General features: G+C 36.7%; 1 protein-coding gene across 5 annotated transcripts; it reads left to right on the forward strand.

Annotated features, from left to right (window-relative positions):
- Positions 1–1,292: 1,292 nt before the first annotated feature.
- Positions 1,293–18,658, forward strand: LOC149013099 (uncharacterized). Of its 5 annotated transcripts, XM_089157780.1 has the most exons (12): positions 1,293–2,011; positions 4,775–4,849; positions 5,214–5,253; positions 5,345–5,471; positions 12,884–12,946; positions 16,105–16,173; positions 16,729–16,844; positions 16,946–17,000; positions 17,318–17,438; positions 17,858–17,905; positions 18,210–18,304; positions 18,437–18,658. In XM_089157780.1, the coding sequence occupies exons 1-12, from the start codon at positions 1,927–1,929 to the stop codon at positions 18,533–18,535; spliced, it is 993 nt and encodes a 330-aa protein (XP_089013906.1). In that variant the 5' UTR covers positions 1,293–1,926; the 3' UTR covers positions 18,536–18,658. The 5 variants fall into 5 exon arrangements, with proteins under 5 accessions (XP_089013906.1, XP_089013907.1, XP_089013909.1 ...); XM_089157781.1 differs by lacking the exon at positions 5,214–5,253 and having other exon boundaries at positions 1,294–2,011; positions 5,362–5,471; XM_089157783.1 differs by lacking the exon at positions 12,884–12,946 and having other exon boundaries at positions 1,295–2,011.
- Positions 18,659–21,389: the final 2,731 nt, after the last annotated feature.

A 21,389-nucleotide genomic window follows, 5' to 3' on the forward strand; every position in this document is an offset into this window, starting at 1 on the left:
TAAACCACAAATTTTTTTATTTTTTTTATTTTGTTCTCTTTCCAACATACTTTAACGTTAAGAGTTTACTTTGTTAATGGTCATAATCAAGCTCCTCTCCAGAGTATGTGGCCAGAAGAGATGTTAGGATAAGGTTATCCTCAACCCTCAAGAATAATGGACCTTAGATTCTCTTTCACTCAAAGGCACTATATCTTTCTATATTTGACCAAATCATGTTTTTTTTTTTTTTTTTTTAGTTGAAAAAATTACATGATTAGCTATTTTAGGTTTTATTTTACAAAATTAGTTAAGACCAACTTTGAGGTTGCAAAACTAACTAAAAATGTTATTTTCCCTCCTCTTTGGACATTCTCATCCCTAAAATTAATATACCATCACATCAAATAACCATGAGAACAACGTGAAAGTAGAAAATGAAATAGAGGAGTAGATGAGATTTATAGGGTTAGGGTTGTAAGGAAAAAACATTTTTTTTTTTTTTTTTTGCCAACCTCGGTGGTTTTTATGAACCGGTGGTTCGACTCGCATCGCACACTTGGTTGTGGTGGGTGAGTCTCCCAGTGGAGATTCTTTGCATCCACAAGGATTCAAAACCAAAACCTTGCTTAGGCAAACCAAACTGCTTACCACTTGGACCAACCCTCATTGGTGAAAAATCATTGTTTGTTGTGTAGAATAATGCACTTATAAGCTAAGAAAACAAAACAAAAATCCTGTTACTCACAGCCTTCTATTTGGCATATAAGTGTACTATCGTGCACAATAAAGGTTTTTTCTTTTCCTTTTTGGATTGTAAGAAGAGTTGATGTGCTTAATGGTATGATTAGTCTAATAGGTAAAAATGTCAAAAAAGGGAAACCTAATTTTTTTGGTTAGTTTTGCAAATCTATAATTAATTTTAACTAGGTCTGTTAATTAGAATATATTTTTTTGTTAATTAGAATATTTAGTGACTACTTTCGTTAAAAAAACCTAAAAGTAGAATTGTCAAACAAATTACTCTTAACACAATAACACTGTCTTAGTTTTACAATTACCATTATAACCTTCCTACCAAAACAAAAATACCATTATAACCTTAGGTTTTGAACGTAATAGTGGACGACTGGACGGTCCCCTACCACGTGGAATTCTGATCAATGAGTTGCCTCTAAAATCCTGTATAATCTTGGAATTCGAACCAGCATTGCCGCGTGACATTATTTGTATCAAATTGTAATAAAATATCAAGCATGGGTTTATAAAAAATAAAAGAAGCCGTTTTGTACTTTTCAACCATGTAATGTATCACCTCCTTTCCGAACTCATAAAGTCTGAAAATTGAAAATCGCCAACTGAAAGAAAGAAAGAGAAGCGAAAAGCGTAAACGATTTGTCTGTGAACATGAACAGTAGTGCTAAAGCCTAAAGGGAACGAAGAGAGAAAGGCACTTTTATAAAGAGTTCTTCTTAGCTTCAATGGTGCTTCTCTTGCAGATCTTGGAGCCCTAGAATTTCGGAGGAAAACTTCCTCTACAGTCTCTCTATATCAATTCAAAGATTTCTTTTGGTGCTTTTACGACATCGATTAATACCTTTTGTTCTGATTAGTATTTCTTGGTGGCGGAATCAATGATCTGAATGAAGTCTTAGCTAGTTCTTCTGCTGAATCTTTGTTGACGTGGAGCGGTTGTTATTGCTTGAAACACTCCAAGAGGGAGTCTAACCTTTAATAATGCGTTGTGCTGGATTGAAGTTGATTTGATTGGATTTCGACGAATTTTACTCGAAGAAGCTTTGATTCCGCCTTTGGTTCTGCCGTTCCGTGACTGTTTGGTATATTCTCAGGAGTATTCGTCGTTAGCGTTGATTTGTTTTTCTCCAGAATATTCAGTGGGCGCTTGATTCTGGATCAGAGTGGTGTGTAAATGTTGTAGTGGAAGCTATGGATGACCGTGGTGAATCATTCGTCGCTGTCAGGAGGATATCTGACGGGTTGGAACGGGGTGGCTCTTGCCATTCACCATCCGGTGGGTCATAAATTCTTCATTCCCCACCCACCAGAAATAGTGTTTCCAGTTCCAAATTTTCATTCTGGATCCTTCATTCGTTTTGCGAACTTCTTGAATTTCTTTTATTTGAAAATACTTGTGGTTCCCTCATTTGTTTCTATCCGTCTGTGATGAAAATGCCGGCTTTGTTTTCTCAAGGATATGATTTGGGTGATCTCACTTTGATTTCAAAGTTAGTGGAAAATTTCTCACCTGTAGTATGGTGGAATTACATCTTTTATGTACGGTTTGCTCTTATGAAGGTTTTGTTTTTGTTATGACATTTGCAGTACTTTGAAATTTCAGAAAACATAGAGTTGACTATATTGTATCCTGAACTTACCAAATATGTTTGTATTACTTACTCCCTGCACTTTTCTGCATTTAGAATTGTTTTCACAATCCCTGCTCTTTTAGTTTAAACTCATGCACATCAACAGTTCTTCATTTATGCATGCCATTATTCTAAATGGATTTTCAATTCAGCTTCTGTAATTTGAGATTCGGCCCTTGATAAGTACCTTTCTATTCTGGTGTTATGGAAGGAAAAGCTGATTATCTTAACCAGTTATGGCAGCGTACAAGGTCCCAGCGTACCATGTAAAGAACCCAGTGAGTAAAAGTAAAGAAAGCTTGTTTTCAGGCTTATAAGTCAGTAAGAAAGAGCTAAATAAAGGCCTAAGCCCTTTTATTTTAAGCCAGTTGAAGGCAGGGCAACTTTGAAAGCCAAGCCCAAATACTTATGCATTTATGCTTGGAAAGAAGAGTACATGGTGGTTATTACTTCGTTTTCTTCTTTGGTAATAGGCTGATGGTGAAATGAAGAAACTTGAGACGATGTCTTTATACTAGATTAGGTATAAATAATGCCTGGAATCTGAGGATTTTGATACAGGGCTACGATGACCTGATTGTATAACTTTGGTTAGAGGATTTGGAGTATTTATTCTGGTTGTCCAAGGGACAGAAAAAAATGATAATTGAATGGATCCCCCTTCCCCCCTTCTTTTGAAAGAAGATCGGGATTTTAGCAACCATTAAGTGGTTTGGTGGTGCTCATGTGATGACATGTACAACCCCCTTCTAGGGTTGGCCAAAATCACCTAGTTCTTTTAACGGTCTCTTGAGAACATCAAGACATGGATGTTTGTAATCTTGTATTCTTATTGCATGTCCATGTGCCCTGCCTTCCCCTGCATCAAGATGGTGAAAGGGGACTGGTATTCTGTTTTGTTATCAAAGCGCTTGAGATTTTTCGTTTCCGTTTTCTCCTCCCCCACCCTAGAAAAATCTCTGATGGGTTTCTTTTAGGGTGGGTTTGGGTTAAAGGGGCATGGATTCGCTTGTGGTAGGATTATGTGAATCCTGTACTGTTGGGGAAATTTGAGAGTTAGTTCCTGGGTTGCTTAAAGTAATGGTTTTCATAATAAGCATTGGGCACTCATCATGGACAGTAAGCCTTGAATTAGTTGAGCATTCATGGTGAAATGCTTGAGCATTAATGGTGAAATGAATACTAGTTTTCAGGTTAATAGCCACTGCTAGCAATTATAATTTATAAAGTGGGTCACCCTACTAAACTTCTTTTGTAATTCAGAAAATATGCATGAGTGACTATGACGAGAGCCATAGTTAACTAATCAGTTTGGCTTGTCATTTATTTCCTGTCTTTTCAAATTTTCATGGGTTTGTCAGTCCCTCATTGTCACTAAAGAAAACTTTTGAACTAGGGCTTTTTTTCTTCTTTCCCCCTTAGACTACAATAAATCATGCAAGAATGATAATAGAAGCATTAGTTACAAAAGGTAATGTCGGAAGTCCCTGGTATTCTCCTTTGACTAGATCATACTGAATAAACACAAAAATAAGGAAACAGATCACATCTCAATCCCTCACAAAGCAAAACTTGCCAGACTAGTCCTTGCTTGGCCATCAGATCTGCTATATCATTTCTCTTTAATTGGCTTCATATAAAATGAATTGTTCACCAGAGAGGCCACAAACCTAAGGTTATATATCTAATGACATCCAAAGTCAATGAGGGATTCTGTAAATTGTTATTCTAGGTTTCTAAGCTCAATCATAGCTAAAGAAAATAATATACAGGATGATATTCATAGATAAATAAAATAGGATGGATGAAGTGGAGAGGTGTGTTAGGGGGCACGTGATCGATGTTTTCTATTAAGATTTGAAAGGAAAAAAAAATTATAGTACAGTCATTCGACCAATTGTGATGTTTGGGTCATGATCTTGGGCAGTTAGGAGCATCATATAGATATATTCAAAGTAGATCTAAAGTGACCCTAGGAGAAGTGGTAAGGAAAGACTTGCATAGCTTAGGCCTTGTATTTAATATGACCCCAAATATAGCAGATTGGAAGATAAGGATCCATATTCTTTAACCACCCCCGCCCCCCTGAAGAAACGAATTTAGTTGGGATAAGGCTTATTTGCTGTTATGGATATCTTATGTAATTCCTCTAAAATGGGAGACTTCTCATGCTAGCTTTGTACCATAATGTAGTCATTCTTTTTGTTCCCTTTCATTTTAGCTCATTTTCACTATCTGTGCCAAGACTAAGTAATAAATATATATGTTAAGCACTGATAATTTATGGAAAAAATTGTATTTCTTACTGCTTTTGATCTTATTGACAACCAATTCCTCTAAAATGGGAAACTTCTTACTGCTTTCTCACTTTATTTTGGTTGTAAATTTTTTGTGCTGTCATTCCTCAGAACTGTGGCTGAGTTGCCTGTCTGCCATATCTGGAATCATCTCAGTTATATCACAGACAATGACAACTACAGCTGGTGGGGTTCTGAAATCACTTGGTTCCTACTTCCTACTACTGCAGCCAGCTGGTTGCTCCTTTGATGAGTGGGCTAGTGGTTGCCTAATTAATGCATGGGCTATTAAGTTGAGATGGTTCCTGATTTAGACTTGATCTTTAGTGATCTTAAGCTTTTTTTGTCATTAAAACATCCCATTTTGACTTTTTGTATCTTATATTGCCTTTGAAAGTGCTAATCAATATATATATTTGACACATGCTTCAACAACATAATTATTATGAAGTAAAATATATTTGAAAGTGACTGGTTTGATATATATAGTTTGTCTATAATGATACTTTTAAAATTTTTTTTTCACAAGGACTATACTGCCTATGTGTAGGCCTTGGCTTAATTAGCTTTGCACATGTTAGTAAGGATGGGTAGGTTTCTTTGATCTGAGAAATTCCCTTTTCATAGTTGAATGCTTGTGTTTTCTAAAATATTAGAAGCTCCTAGTCCAATAGTGTGCAGTTTTTCTGTTCCTACAGCTGAGGTAGTGGGAGGATCGGCAGCGTGGCTTGGCAGAGGCTTGTCTTGTGTTTGTGCTCAGAGAAGAGAGATTGATGCTCGCCCGTCATTTGATTTAACTCCACTACAGGTAATATTTTTCTGATGTCTTGGTTAAATTTTCAATTTTCACACATAATGAAGATGCAATTTATACGAACCAGTGTTTTGTCAACCTTTTATCAATTACTTGGTTGCATTATAAATTGCTACAAGATGAATTTGCCTCTGAAGTCTACCTCAGGGCAAGTCGGGGGGGGGGGAGGTGGTGTGGTTGAGTAGAATGGTTTAGCATATAATCTGATGCAAGCAAGAGCTGTCATATTGCTTTAGAATGTTCCTTCCAGCCCCTTGTATATTATCTGTGCATCAATTTGTAAGGAATACTTGGTTATACCTATGGTCACCAAAACGAAATTAACTGGCAACTGGAATTTTGTTGAAATTTCTTGAAATTTCGGTTGAAATCTTGAAATATTAGAAATTTTGGTCGAAATTATGGAAATTTCAGTTGAAATCTTGGGAATTTCGGAAAACAAAACACCTGTTTTGAAAACTAATTCTGCTATCTGATCATTTAAATGTGTTTTTTTTTTTTTGGATGAATGAAAATTCATTAACCAAAAGTGGAGGGAAGGGGAGAGCACAATAGTAGAACAAAGGGCAAAGCCCTACGGAGGTCAGCAAGGTCGTAAAGAAACAACTCAACTAGGCACTAAAGGCCAAAAGCAAAAAGCCAAGACAAACCCAAGGCTCAAGAACACTTTTTCCTATTTTTCTTTTTCTTTTTCTTAGTTGATGGAGCTCAACAATGAAATCAGTAGTAATGGGGAGGGTGGCCTCTAGAGGAGCAATAACTTTGCCTTCAATCCTGTGGAGGTGAGGAAGGATTCTTCATGTCAGAAAAACCCCCAGCATCACTAGCATTCACCGAGGTAGACTCAAGCTTTGGATCTAAGGAAGAGGGAGGGGCAAGCCAGAAGAGGAGGGGGGGGGGGGGGGGGAAGGGAGGAGGGATAAAGTTTCCTTCAAGAATGTGAATTTATATTAAAGAATGTTTAGATGTGTGAAAGTACATGCAGATTTGACTGCATAGACACAACTAAGATTGGAAATCCAAAAAACCATTGTGGGGTGTGTTTTTTTAACCAAACTAACCATGGATATATGTTTATAAGCCCTAAAATAGGTTTTCCAAAAAATAACCAGAGCCATAAAATGCATAAAACTCACTGAAGCATACCAGTAAAACCCAGCAGAATTTGTGTCAGGTTTCGACCGGATTTCGGTGGTCTCAAGGAGGCTGAAACCTCAAGACAAACTGAAATCTTGAACCTTGGTTATACCCTTTCAAGTTAGAAACTAACAAAAAAGAAATGGAAATCCTTTATTAAGATAGTCCGTCTGGGAAAAGATAAATGTATCTTTAGTGTTAAAATTAACTGCAAAACACTAGTTTAAATTTTCATTTTAATTTTGAAGAGTTGTAAGGAATGATGATGAGCAAAAGAAATGTATAGGTCTAAGATGATATTTTTTATTACCTGTTCAAGAACGTCCTGCTGACTTGTCTCCTATAAAGGAAGGTTCTGGCAATTAGTTTTACCATTTTTTGTGGTAGTTGGTACCAGTTCTCTCCACCCAAAAAAAAGAGAGAAAAGATTATGGTCCCCAATGGTGTATATGGATTTAAGAAGCATTGAGTCACATGCTAAACTGTTATAACAGAACATCGAATAGATATATGTAAAGCTGGAGAAAAATGAAGGTGAAGTAGGAGACAGTCCTTAAGAAAATACCCACACAAGATTGAGACACAGACTTATGTTGTTCGATTTGTAGCCTACATCCACGTGGAAGACAATATAAACTTGATCTCATCTTCAAGCTTTACATCAGCATTTTTCTTAAATTTATGAGAATTTTATTAAACTCATTAATGTGCTCTTTAATAGGCGTGTCTTCCTTCATATGAAGAGTGTAGAGACTTTGTTTGAGGTAGAGCCTATTAGTGAGTGACTTGGTTGTGTATAGGCGCTCCAACTTCAACTATAACTTTGCCGTTGTGTCTTCTTTAATAACTTCATGAACTTTATCTGCATGATTCAAGTGAAGTGCAGTTTGTGCTTGTCATCTATGATCTATCTTTAACTTCTCATCATTGGAAAAAGTTTGTGGTAACTTGTCCATTCCCAAAAATGCCTTCTGTAAGCTTTGTTGAGTCAACAAAGTTTGCAACTTAATGCGCCATAAACTGAAGTTAACTTTACCATAAATTTCTCCACTTCATATTTCGTCATCATTTTACCAAGCTCTAACATCAATGAGTCAAGGCTCTGATACCAGCTTGTTATGACAAAGTGTCGAACAGAGATGCGTAAAGCTGGAGAAAAATTGAAGGTAAAGTAGGAGACAATATTCAATAAATCAGTCACACAAGAAAGAGACACAAATTTACAGGGTTCGATTGGTAGTCTACATCCATGGGTGAAGATAATATGAGCTTGCTATAGAGTTAATATAAAGATGCAAGCTCCCCAAGAATCCACTCAGCCCAAGTCCCAATTACACCTAGAACCTCACAATAGCATAGAAAATGAAAAACAAACTTCAAGAGAGAGTATTTCTCTTACTACTCTATGTACTTCAGTTGTTCTTGTTTTCATCCAATGCACAACATATGTATTCTTTAGAATACATTAACAACTATAGATTATGACACATGCTAGAAGTAAACAACCGCATTTGTCACATAGGTGGCTATTGTCAAGCCACCCTTAAAAGACTTTGACCTAGCTTTGCACATTTACCACATTTAGAAGTATGATAAACATGCTTTTAAAGACTCACATGTGTGGACACATGTGTAGCCACCTTTGCTACATGCTAAGTCATATTTGCCACATGTAAACATGCCATTTGTCAATGTGAATGCATGCATAACAAGTCACTTTTAGTTTGTTCACATTTCCTACATGTGAACACATGCATGGAAAGTCATATTTGATGACTTGGCAATGAACATCTTTCTTGCATGCAGAATTTGATGAGCCACCTTCAATGACTTTGGCAAAAGCCATATTTCTAACAAAGACAAATAACATTGGACATCTTCCAGTGAGATGGTGTCTTTTTTATAGAGCATTATGTGACAAAGTGCTTATAGGAAGGAGGAAAATAACACAACAAAATAAGAGCTAGATATGAGGCACACTTGGTGGTAAAGGGCTATAGTCAAGGAGAGGGAATTGATTTCAATGATTTCTTTTCTTTAGTAGCAAAGCATAACTCCATTCGCGTGCCACTTGCCATGGTGGCATTATATGATCAAGAGTTGGAGCAGCTTGATGTTAAGATAGCTTTCCTACATGGTGAGCCTGGAGACCATGACCATCTACATGACTTAGCCGGTGGGCTTTGTTGTTGAAGGTAAGGAAGATCACGTTTGCAATTAAAAAACTCATTATATGGCTTGAAGCACTTCCCGGGGCAATGGTCCAAAAGGTTTTGACACTTCAGTGTTGGCTCATGGTTGTTCTAGAAGTAACTATCATAGTCGTGGCCATCATAGAAAGCTATTGGATGGTTCATTTATATATTTACTGCTCTATGTTGATGATATGTTAATTCTGCTAGAAAGTATGTTACAGATTAATAGTTAAAGACTCAACGCAGTAATAAGTTAGAGATGAAAAATTTAGGTGCAGCTAAGAAAATTTTGGGAATGGAGATTCATAGATCCAGGAAAGAAAGAATCTCTTCTTATCACAGAAGAGGTATCTTGAAAAGGTGCTTGGATGTTTTGGGATGCAAAACTCAAAGCCTATGAATACTCCATTAGCAGCACCCTTCAAACTTTTAGTAGCTGTGGCACCACAATGCGGTGAAGAGAAGGAACATATGCTTCATGTTTCATATTCCAGTGCAATTGGGAGCATCATGTATGCTATGGTATGTGCTTGCCTTGATATTGCACAGCCTGTTAGTGTTGAAAGTCATTATATGGCCAATCTTGGCAATCATTGGCTAGCTGTAAAATGGATGCTCAAGTATCTTAAAGGCACAACTAATGTTCGTTTGATGTATGGAGACGGAATCAACCAATAATGTGTGGTTGGTAATGTGGATTTAGATTATGCTGGTGATCTGGATGGGAGAAGATCTTTGACAGGTTATGTTCACTCTTTATGGTGGAGCAATCATGTGGAAAGCATCTTTGCTAGCGACTGTTGTTTTGTCTATTATACAGGCGCAATATAAGGCAGGTAGAGGCAGTCAAAGAAGCCATATGGCTTAGAGGTTTGGTTTGTGAGTTAGGGGTGCGACAAGATATTACTATTGTATATTGTGACAATTAAAGTGCAATCCATTTGACTAATAATCAAATTAATCATGAGAGGACTAAACACATTGACGTGAGGCATCATTTCCTTAGGGAAGTTGTGGTGGAAGATCTTATAACAATAAAGAAGATAGGTATAGTAGATAATCCAGCAGATATGTTGATAAAACCTATCGCTATAGTAAAGTTCAAGCATGCCTTGGATTTGATTGGTGTTCACAGTATCTGATGTTTTACTCCTAGGGGGCTTCGTGGGGAAGATAGTGAAGACTTCAAGAATGGAGTTTTAGTCAAGGTGGAGACGGCTTTGACAAAATCCAAGGTGGAGATTTGTTTGAAATGTGGCTGTTAGAAAATAAATTTAATCAACCAAAACAGTGCAATAACAAGAAAGAAGAACTGAGAAGAAGAAAAAAGGAAAAAGAAGAGAAGAAGAAAGAAGAAGAATTGATAGGAATCACATAAGCTTGCGATTCTAGCTTAGAACTCATAGAATCGTAGCCTCTTATTTATAGATATAAATAATCTAGATTACAACTTGAGTAGCAAACCATCTTGCCCTCTAGAAAAGGAAATAAAGAGTACAACTTGTGGACATAATTTTCTAGTCTTTTAACTCCTTAAATTTGTCCAAATAGAAGTACTAAAAAAGGAAAGTTTTGAAATTAGTAACTAATCGAAAATAGAAATTATGCTTTCTAGAAACTCCAAAAACTTGTGTAGCAAGATTCCTTCATTAGAAATAGAAAGTAGAGTAGCATCACTAGCATAAAATTGTTCATGTTACTGTTCACGTGAATAGTATAACAACCCAAAACTTGTGTATACTTCAAAACTCCTCCTTAAGCTGGAGTATACAAAGAAAACTCCAGATTACACAATAAGAATAAACTTGAAAGGTAGCACCAATCTTCAATCGTGTAGCAATAAGAGACATTGATAAACACTGAGAGAACTTCACTCGGGAGATAATCAGCACCACAAAAAAAAAATAAAATTTAACCCTTCATGTCGAACAAACCACCAATAATGAGAACAATCGACAGAATTGATAACGAATAAAATCCATCAGTATAGTAGCATCAAAGGCACTATCCAATAATGCCAATGGTAGGGAGGAATCTCCAAGTTGATTCTTCAAAATTGCAGCTTCAATGTCCATATAAGCGCTTCGCAAGAAGGCAAGTAGTAGGTAATGTATGGGTTGGTAAAAGGCAGTATCAGTTATTGTGACTAAGTAGGAAGGTAATGTAGTATTGGTTACTGTGGATTAAGTAGGTAGATAAAGACAATATTGGTTATTGTGGACCAAGTAAATAGGTAAAAGACAATATAAGTTACTGCGGACCAGGTAAGGTAAAAGACAATATAAGTTATTGCGGACCAAGTATGTAATGCCCCGCATATTTTTCTATTATTATTTTATTATTGTGGGTGAATGTGCCATTGTGATCGAGGTGAGACATCGCTTGTGGGTCCCACAACAGTGGAATTAGACTGAACTGAAAATGGGGAAATGATTAGCGTAAATTTCTAAACCCAGAGGTACTAATATTAGCACCTCAAAGTGGGCCTTGCATAAAATATTACAACGGGCCCACAATCCCATAACAAAGCCCATTAGTCATATAATTAAATATATATTATATGCATATATATATATATTATATAATTAACCGACTTAAGAGGACCGACTTAAGAGAGTTAAATGGGGGAAGATTGTTTGCTGTGTAGTGGAGAAGACACACAGAAGAGAAGAAGATTAAGGAGGAGAGAGAAGAAGTGAAGCCGTAAGAGAGGGAGAAGAAACCATTACAGGAAGCAGGAGAGAGAAAAGGAAGAAAGAAAAAAAAGAAAGAATACGTGCAGTTGCAAAGTTGCTGAACAAGAAAGGAAAAGAGAGAAGAAGAATAGAAGGAAGGGGGAGAGAACGAGTGGAGAGAGAGGAGTGGAAGAGAAGAAGATTGAGACAAAAGAAGAGGAGCCATTAAAGGCCTTAGAGAAGAACGTGGAGAAGAGGAGAGAGAAGGAGTGGAGATAGAAGAGGAAGACAAGAGAGAGAGAAGAAAAACCGTAGGGAGGAGAGAGAAAAGAGGAGAAAGAAAGGAGGAGAGAGAAAATAATATAAAAAGGGAAAAATTCCCTGTTGCTCCTGCGTTTTCATAATGGCCGGTAATTGCTCGGAATACCGGAGGGAAAGCGGATTTTATCAGAACCAGGGTCAAAACACACACACACATGGAACAAGGACAGGTAAGTAATATTGACCAACCTGTAAATGTTAAGTGAGTGATTCCTTTTAGTAGACATACAACATGCACATGATAACATAAAGTCTATTCTATTTATTCATTTATGCAATTTATGGAAAGTGCATGATATATGCGCCTTTGTGTATTGAACCAAATGCATGGGATTGGATGACAGCTTAATGATTTGACTGAACTGGTTGACTTGGAATGTTAATAGTATTCTTGAACTGTTAATTATGAATTCGAAATGATGCTTATGCTTATCAGATATGAAATTATCATGCTCTCATATGTAAATGATGGAATGTCATGACTGTGTTCCAGAGGAGATTGAATGATATCATGCTCTCATGTTTAAATGATTGAATTGTATGGAATTGTGTCCAGCTTTACTCATATGAGGCTGAATAATGATTGAAATGAAAAATGTATATTGAAATGGGCAGAACATGGTAATGCAATACTGGAATTGAAGATGTAAAGAGTAAAAGAAAAAGGAATAAAATGTAATGGCTTCTGTAAGTCCTGGTACTTATGTACCCAAATGGGAAGGCATGAAGTAAGACTGAAAAGTGAAAAGATTGAGTCTATGCCAATGGCAATCCACGAGGTGTACAAGGCCTTGTGCCTAGAAGCCACTTCGGTGGTGAAGAGATATGTGCATCCTCTGGATTTGCCTAGGCTCAAGACTATAATGTCAGATAACAGAAATGCATGTAAAGGAAAAGGAAAAAAGAACAGGAAAAGGATAATGGAAAAGGAAAATGAAAACGAAAGGAAAAATTGGAATGTATGATGTTATATGATTATTGATGTGCTTATTGATGCATAATGAACTGCCTGACTTAATTACATGGTTGTCTATATTGCTTACTGGGCCGCAAAGCTCATTATTGTAAATATTGACAGGTACACAGATTCATGATAAAGGCAAGGGTGTTGCCACCTGTCAATGCCTTTAAAGTTGAAGATGTAAATTCACATTCCTTTCGTTACGTTTGATGTTTGTATAACTGGACTGTGCAAATACATTTTCTTTTGCAACTGTATGTTCGTGACTAGACATTGTTGAAAGGTCAAATGTAGACATAACACCTCTAGACTTTATGTATATGTTAATGGGTCAGACGGTCAAGTAGATTGTTTGTTTTGCCGTGAAAATGTTTTGTCTAGCATTTTGTTTTTATTGATTATAAAGAGATGATAATGAAAAGGAGCTGTCACGTGCCCTAGTGGAATGTACATGATGTGGGCCCCACCAAGCCTGTGATAGCTGGGGTTGTGACAGAGTAGGTAAGGTAATATGGGTTAATAGGTTATTATGAACCATATAAGTAGGTAAAAGTAGTATAGGTTACTACAAACCAAATAAATAGGTAATGGTAGGTAGATAAAGGTATTGTTGTAGAATCCCATCTTGGGAGGACAAAGATCTTTACAAATAATATCCGTCAACACACCTTGAGTATGTTAGAAAATGAACTTTAATCAACTAAAACAGTGCAATAACAAGAATAACTGAGAAGAAGAAAAAAGAAGAAGAGAAGAGAAAAATGATTGATAGGATTCACATAAGCTTGAGATTCTAGCTTAGAACTCCTAGAATCGTAGCCTCTTATTTATAAATATCAATATTCTATATTACAACTTGAGAAGCGAGCCATCTTGCCCTCTAAAAAATGAAATAAATAGTACAACTTATGAACATAATTGTCTAGTTTTCTAACTCCTAAAATCTGTCCAAGACAGAAAGTTCTGAAATTAGTAACTAACAGAAAATATAAACTATGCTTTCTAGAAACTCCCAAAACTTGTGTAGCAAGATTTCTACATTAGAAATAGAAAGTATAGTAGCATCAACTGGCTTAATATTGTTCACGTTGTTGTTCACGTGAACAACAAACAGCCCAAAACTTGTGTATACTTCAACAGTGGCTTTTGCCAAAGTCATAAAGGTGATTCATCAAGCATTCTACATATGAGAAAGATGTTTTTTGCCAAGTCATCAAATATGACTTCCAATGCATTTGTTCACATGCGGGAAATGTGAAGGCACTAAACATAATTTGTCATGCATGCATTCACATTGACAAATGATATGTTTATGTGGCAAATATGACTTTGCATGTAACAAAGGCTGCGACATGTTTTCTCACATGTTAGTCTTTGAAAAGCATATTTGTCATACTTTTAAATGTGGTAAATGTACAATGCTAAGTCAAAGTTTTAATGGTGGCTTGACCATAGCTGCCTATGGTGGCAAATGTGGTTGTTCACTTCTAGCATGTGTCCTAATCCATAGTTGCTAATATATTTTATAACTAGTTATAGGGTACGTATGTTGTGTATTGGGTGAAAGCAAGAACAAGTGAACTACATAGAATAGTGAGAGAGATACTTTGTCTTGAAGTTAGTTTTTCTTTCTATGCTATTAGGAGATTTGTGTAATTGGAACTTGGGCTGGGTGAATTCTTTGAGTGGTTTTATCCTCGTATTAATTCCATAACATGCTCGTACTGTCTTCACCTGTGGATGTAGGTTACAAGTCAAACCATGTAAATTTGTCTCTTTCTTGTGTGTGTGTGTTCTTGAGTATTATCTCCTACTTCACCTTCATCTTTTCTCTGGCCTTAAGTATCTCTATTCAATGTTTTTTATAACATAAACCAGAATATACCTCTGTGGCTATGTCTCAATGTCTTTCGTCAGCTAGGATCTCATAATGTGCCTTTTGACATTTTGTTTATCTAAAGTTGATCTAAGATAGGCATCATAAAGAGATAAGCATTTTGAAGAGCTCCTAAAGAAATTTAGCTACTGAAATGGCTTATATAAATCTAAAATACTGTCCCGGGGACGGATTAGTTTTATTGACCTTATGGGTTGAATGAGTAATATAAATGATAACATATCTCCCTTTATATGACCCTTCCATTCTAGCCTTTTCTCAACTATTAATTCAGCAGATTTTGTTATGACTGAAAACAATGTGGACATTTCTCTATGCTTTTTTACTAATAATTTTCTTTTTACTACCAAAAGGAAGAATGGTAAGCTCCTACTGTTCCTACTTCCTACCTTCAATTTCAGGGATATGTTTATATCAGTTTTCCTATAGAAAAAGAAGTAAGATTACTTGTTAAGTACAGCTGGGTAACTAATGTTGAAGAATACACTGTCTGCTGTACCTCACATAGTCACTTTCAAAATATAATGTTTGTCATATTTCTTTCTTTGCTGGTTTAGTCATATTTCTTACTTTCCCCATAAATACCTATAGCTTTCTGATTATCTGGCACCAACTACTGGGCTACTTTCCAGCAATTGAACTTGCTTGGAATCCTTGTTTACACTCTTTTTTCTCATTGTTCCTTGTTTTTCTCATCTCCGGTTGGTGTGGGTCACTTGCATCACATCTTTGATCCTTCTTAGTGTCATCTGTTCTCTGCAAAACAAGGCCGTTACACTGTCAGAACTGTCAGAGTCCACCCTTCTCTTGAAGCATCGACTATACAAGTTGCTGTCCTCCCAGATGTATAAAAGCGATAAGGATCCTGCAGTTGCGGGAGCTTTGAACACTTTGACGTTCTTTAATCTTTGGGATCCTAGATTTACATGAGGTTTTCTAATCCTAATCCCTTAGGTGACTAGAATCTCATGTCATATGGTGTCTTGAGGTTCCACAGATCTAATTTTTTCTAGCTTTTATTTTGAATCAATTCTTAGGAGATCCAGCCTGTTCTATTGGTGTATTCCTTTCTGTTTGACTTCATATTAAAAATGTAGATGGATTAATTAATGTCTTCCATCATGGTTTTCTAATCCTAATCCCTTTGGTGACTAGAATCTCATGTCATATGGTGTCTTGAGGTTCCATAGATCCAATTTTTTTGGAAGATATCCTCTTGGGTCTAACTTTTGACTTTCACCTTTTAATCAATTTTAATAGATCTGGCCTGCTTTATTGGTTTATTGCTTTCTGTTTGACTTTATATGAAAAAAGCACCTGGATTATTTTATTGTTCTCTACCATGGTCTCAACAAATTTTGGTATACGTTGACTACACGCCAAATTCTACAAATGATTTTCCTTAAAATCTGAGGTCTTTTGTGGATTGTTGTGCTTTCAGGAGGAATGCTTGCTGAAGCTACAGAGCCGCATTGATGTTGCGTATGATAGTTCGAGGCCTGAACATCAGGTAATATTTGTTCAGTATGTTTGGATTCTTTTCACCTGTCTGTGTGCTGCATGCCTTAGCTGGGAAAAGGGTGTTGTTGTTTTTAATTAATGAACTCCTCCCCCCAGCCCCCACAAAAAATAAAAAAAGAAGAGAAAAAAGAAAAAAATTCCCTGCATCCTTAGCTCTCATAATTTCTATCCTTTTGACTTCTGAGTTTTTACTTTATGGATAATTTACTACCTTGAGAACTTTGTCTTTTTCTTTGGGGTGGTTTTAGGGGGGGGGGGTTGTTGTTTGAGGGGATGGTGGGTGGAGGTTTTGTGGTCCTCTAAGTTTGTTGTATGTATTTGATTGGATGTGTGTCTGATTGTTTAGAGTTCATTATTCTGCCTGGAGAGATCTTGCAATTATGCATTTGATGATTAAGCAAATGATGAACATGATGACCCTGGGTGCATGTGGCTCACTGATCCCTTTGCTTTCTGTATCTCATTCTTGTGGCATGGTCCAATGGTACTAAAAAACTGTAAATGATTTCTTCTGGTTGTGACTTACTATGCTTAACCATTATAGGAAGCCTTAAAGGCTTTGTGGCATGTCGCCTTTCCCGAAGAAGAACTTCATGGTTTAATTTCTGAGCAGTGGAAGGAAATGGGTTGGCAGGGAAAAGATCCCTCCACAGATTTCAGGTATGCTAGTTCTTTATTTTATGTAGCTTCTCTCTCTCTCTCTCGTTATTCCTCCTCTTCTTTTGACTAAGTTTAGCTTATGCTATATATTACTACTGAAGGGGTGGTGGTTTCATATCGCTGGAGAACCTATTATTTTTCGCGAGGAACTATCCGGTACATTCTCTTTATAACCATGTTGCCGTTGATTAAAAATATGTGAATGGTCTGTTGTAGCACGTTTCTGAGGCTTACTGAGTTGTGCCAGTGATATGTGGCTACCTGTGCCATAAACTCAGATCTATCCAGTGGTAGTGGTTTTAAGGTGCTCATTCCTTGAACACCATTTCCAGCTGGCTGGTAGATTGTGCATCCCTATGATCCCTTGTGCTCATGTATTATTTCTTGAGTGGCTGACAATGCTTCCCATGTTTTTCTTTTTCTATTCCATAATATTCATGTTACTGTTTCTAAGCTCAAACTTATTGTCACAGAAATCATTCCAGAATCTTCTGCAAAAGCAGGAAGGAGACCGCTCCATGTGGGAGTACCCATTTGCAGTAGCTGGTGTAAATATCACATTCATGCTAATTCAAATGCTTGATCTGCAAGCTGGTTTGTCTCTTTTCATGGTCAATTCATTCGTTACAGTGACTTAAGGAACATTGCTAAAGTCTCATTGTACATGGCCACATTGCTTCTTGTGAATGTTATTGGTACCAAAACCTGAGGTTCACTCAGGTGAATGCAATAAAAGGGACAAAGTTAAGCCGAGAGTATTCACTTGATCTAATCTGCAAAAACTACATGTATGTGTGAAAATAACTGGCCAAGTTTGATGCTAAATGGATATTTAGTGTGTAGGCTAGCCTTGGCCAATTTAAAGATAAAGAAGAGCTGATAATGTCATTTAGAGTCTCACTATGACTAAAAATTGGTTTGAAACTGAGGTTTTGGAAAATGCTCTGTTTCCACTGATTGGATTATCAGAGTTCCTGCTTTTCATGACATTTTGTGCCTTTTCAACTCTGCAGTCAAACCAAGAACGATGACTGGGGCAATTTTCTTGAGGTTACTTTCAGGTAATTTGGATACCATTTAACATTACTTTAGCTATTTTATTGGATATGTCCATGCAAGAGTGAAGACATCCAGAGGACGTACGCTTAATATTTGACTCAATTTGGGGATGAACCTGTCTCATCTTGTTCCATCTTTCATCATTCTAAACTAGTTTATTTCAGGCATAATATTTGACCTTCTTCTTCTTCTCTTTTTTTTTTTTTTTTGGGTGGGGTTTGTTAAAATTGTGATTTGTAGTTATTATTATTATTATTATTATTTTTTTTTGGGGAGAGGCATATAACCTTTTGATTTTGTGAACAGAAAATGAGTCTGCATTTGACCTCCTCTATTGTATAGCATTCAAGCTAATGGATCAGCAATGGCTTTCTATGCGGGCATCTTACATGGACTTTAATGTACGTGCATCTGAAAATTGAGAGTTCATAGAAAATGATAGTAATCTCAACTTTCATTTATTGTCTTCATTAACTGAATCGATTGTATCTCTTTAAGTCCGTATCTGATTCTTAATCTGAAATTTCTGCCAGACGGTGATGAAATCCACACGCCGACAACTGGAGAGGGAGCTTTTGCTTGAAGATGTGTTAAGGCTAGAAGACTTGCCTTCATACAACCTCCTAAGATAGTAGTTAGCTCTGGTTGAGAATTATACAGATGGCTTTAGGGAGCAAGATGTGTCTTTCCTTCTTCTAATAGGTTCATTTTAACCTTTTCTCAATGGTAAATGAATGTCACCACAAAATGGTGGATTCCAAGAGATGATGGTCCATTTACGATTTGATAGAGGTTTACTTGTCTTCTTTGGAGTTTGGTTAGATGGTATTCGAATACACATGATGATGCAAGTATAATGACTTTCAAGTTTCACAGATTCAGTACTCCCTTGAAGGGAAAGAATATGATGCATTTGCAAGTGGAACTGATCTTTATCTTGTGAATTTATATAGCGACCATGATGCAATTGTTGTACAAGATGGAGATCGTTATGTTTTGGGGTGGAATGAAGGTTTGGAATATCTAGTATCTAATTTGGTTGTTTATTGGGATTGTATTGTCAGCAGGGCATTGGTCTAGTCTGTCCAAGAAAAATTGGCAAGCCTTGTTTTTGTTTGAGCTCTGAAGGTTGGGTTTGGCTTGTTTACCTTGGCCTGACTGTGCCAGGAATTGTAACAACGTTACCAGAGATTATAATAATATTAGGTTGTTCTCCTGCAGCAGATGTGCTTGTCATTCATTTCTTATAGAATTGCAGTTTGTGATGAACTTTGCAAAGTTCAGCTGTCTTGTGATCATTAGTATTTCAGACGCGATCAACCACAATGGTGACCAGTCTTCTTTTTGGTTGGTATGAGCACAGGTAAGATTTGACCAAAAAAAGAGCACAGGTAAGATGATTACCCGTTATCTTGCAGCCGTGTTGTGGATGATGCTATCAAGCCGAACTTTGAATTGTCGGATCCAAAATTTCGGTCGAGATTTCGATCCGGCGGCCAAAATTGTATTGCTTGACAGTCTTGTGCATATTAAATGCACAGGACTGAAGCAAGGTCCCAAACTATCATGCAGTGTAGACAAGATCTCCTTAATTTGAGAATCAACAACACCATCTGTGGCTCTAAAAGTGTAAGTGAAATAGACTCATGGTACCGTATGTTGGCAATTATTGATGGGACCCGACACGAAACAAGCCTTCAACATGAGAATTGCCAAATGTCGGCGATATATCACCGAGAAATAGGTGATATATCGATAATTTTGATAATATATGGATAAATCACGATAATTTAGGCGAAAAATTGCCATATATACGATAATTTCTTGCATTCTTGCCCTGTTTTGTTCCAATCTTCAACATTTACTTGTAGGAAGAGAATATCATTGGGGACCATTGACATTGACTTGGGGGTTAGTATGGATGTCGTCTTCCATTTGTGTCTCTAAATTCACACCATCAGTTCCTCTTTCCATTCAAACCCTCTTCCAATTTACATGAGACTTTCCTTTTAATGGTTGCAATAGAATTTTGGCGGTTTTCTAGAATGTGAGATTGATTAGAATCATGTATAGGAATGTCGCCATAAATTTTTTGACATCTATATGACTATACATTCCATATATCCTTCCACCAACCAAGAAAATTTAGATCTACCATTACTTCCATCAATAACTCCTTGCATTGAAAAAAGAAAGTTTAGATTGTCTTTGATTGGTCTCCTTCCTTGGGGGACAAAATTTGGGCCTACACAACCCCAAATGTCGAAAAAATGTTGCTGATATTTCGGGTGTACAACCACCGATGCTTGAAATGTCGGCGACATTTCAAACCTTGAATAAACTGCAATGTGTAATGTGTAATGTGTAAGCTCACCTTGGGTGATGAACCTACTAAACCACCTTGGTCTGGTCAATAATTTGGGAGGACACGGATTGTTAAGCAATGCCAGGGGCCATAGGACCATAGGAAGTGGAAATGTTGTTTGCTGGGAAGGCAACTACAACTTCTCCGTTTTGCGGATTGCAAGTTAAATTTTCTTATTGATTACAGGTACGGAGGTACCATACCATAGTATATAGATCCTTTTCTGGAGGGTTCTCTTAATGAGGTATAGAGCTTCAGTGCTACATAACACTGAGCTGCGTACAATAAGGATGGAATGAGTAGTTGAAGTCGAAATCTTGACCACTCATTTCATGTTTTTTTTAGTACTTTTTCAACCATACTTAATTGTAACAATATATATATATATATATATATATATATATATATATATATATATATATATACACACACAAACTGAGTGGTCGACATTTTGACCTCAATTACTTGATTTGATCATGACCGTACGAAACTCAATGTGCATCACAGTAGTTGAACCCCTTAATGAATACCCAATGAATTATATGTTTCCAAATTTGAAAGAAATGCGAACAACTCCATAGCATTGATATGAAAAACCCATTTCTGAAAATGGTTCCAAAATATAGAGGAATACCCACTTTAACTGAAGAATCTTGCTACAGCATTGTTTGTGATCTTTCTCGCATCTCCAATGCTAATTTTCCCGGTAAGCATACGTCTTTGAAATTGCATCAGGTATCTCTAACGTGAACTGGTGGTATACGAGTAAAGTATGAAAGGTTGGGGCGAGTTATCTTATGAACAAGTGGGCTTTTTATTATCGTATTTTGAATTAAACCCATATGGGGTTTCAACCAGGTGCAAAAATTAGTGGAAAACGATTTGTTAAAAAACAAAAACAACTCTCCGCTTGTTTTCCGTTTTTCTATTTTTTGAGCCTTTTATAAATAGAATTAGGTTCCACAAACACAAGCAAAATTGTTTATTTAACCAACTTGGGTTGGTCCAAGTGGTAAGCAGCTTGGTCCGCTTAAGCAAGGTTCCGGTATCGAAACCTTGTGGATGTAAAAAATCTCCATTGGGAGATTTACTCACCACAATCAGGTGTGCTACCCGGATTA

The sequence above is a fragment of the Hakea prostrata genome, chromosome 6, assembly GCF_041222555.1.
Source record: "Hakea prostrata isolate BN-2017 chromosome 6, UWA_Hpros_2, whole genome shotgun sequence".
In the NCBI taxonomy this organism is placed as follows: Eukaryota; Viridiplantae; Streptophyta; class Magnoliopsida; order Proteales; family Proteaceae; genus Hakea; species Hakea prostrata.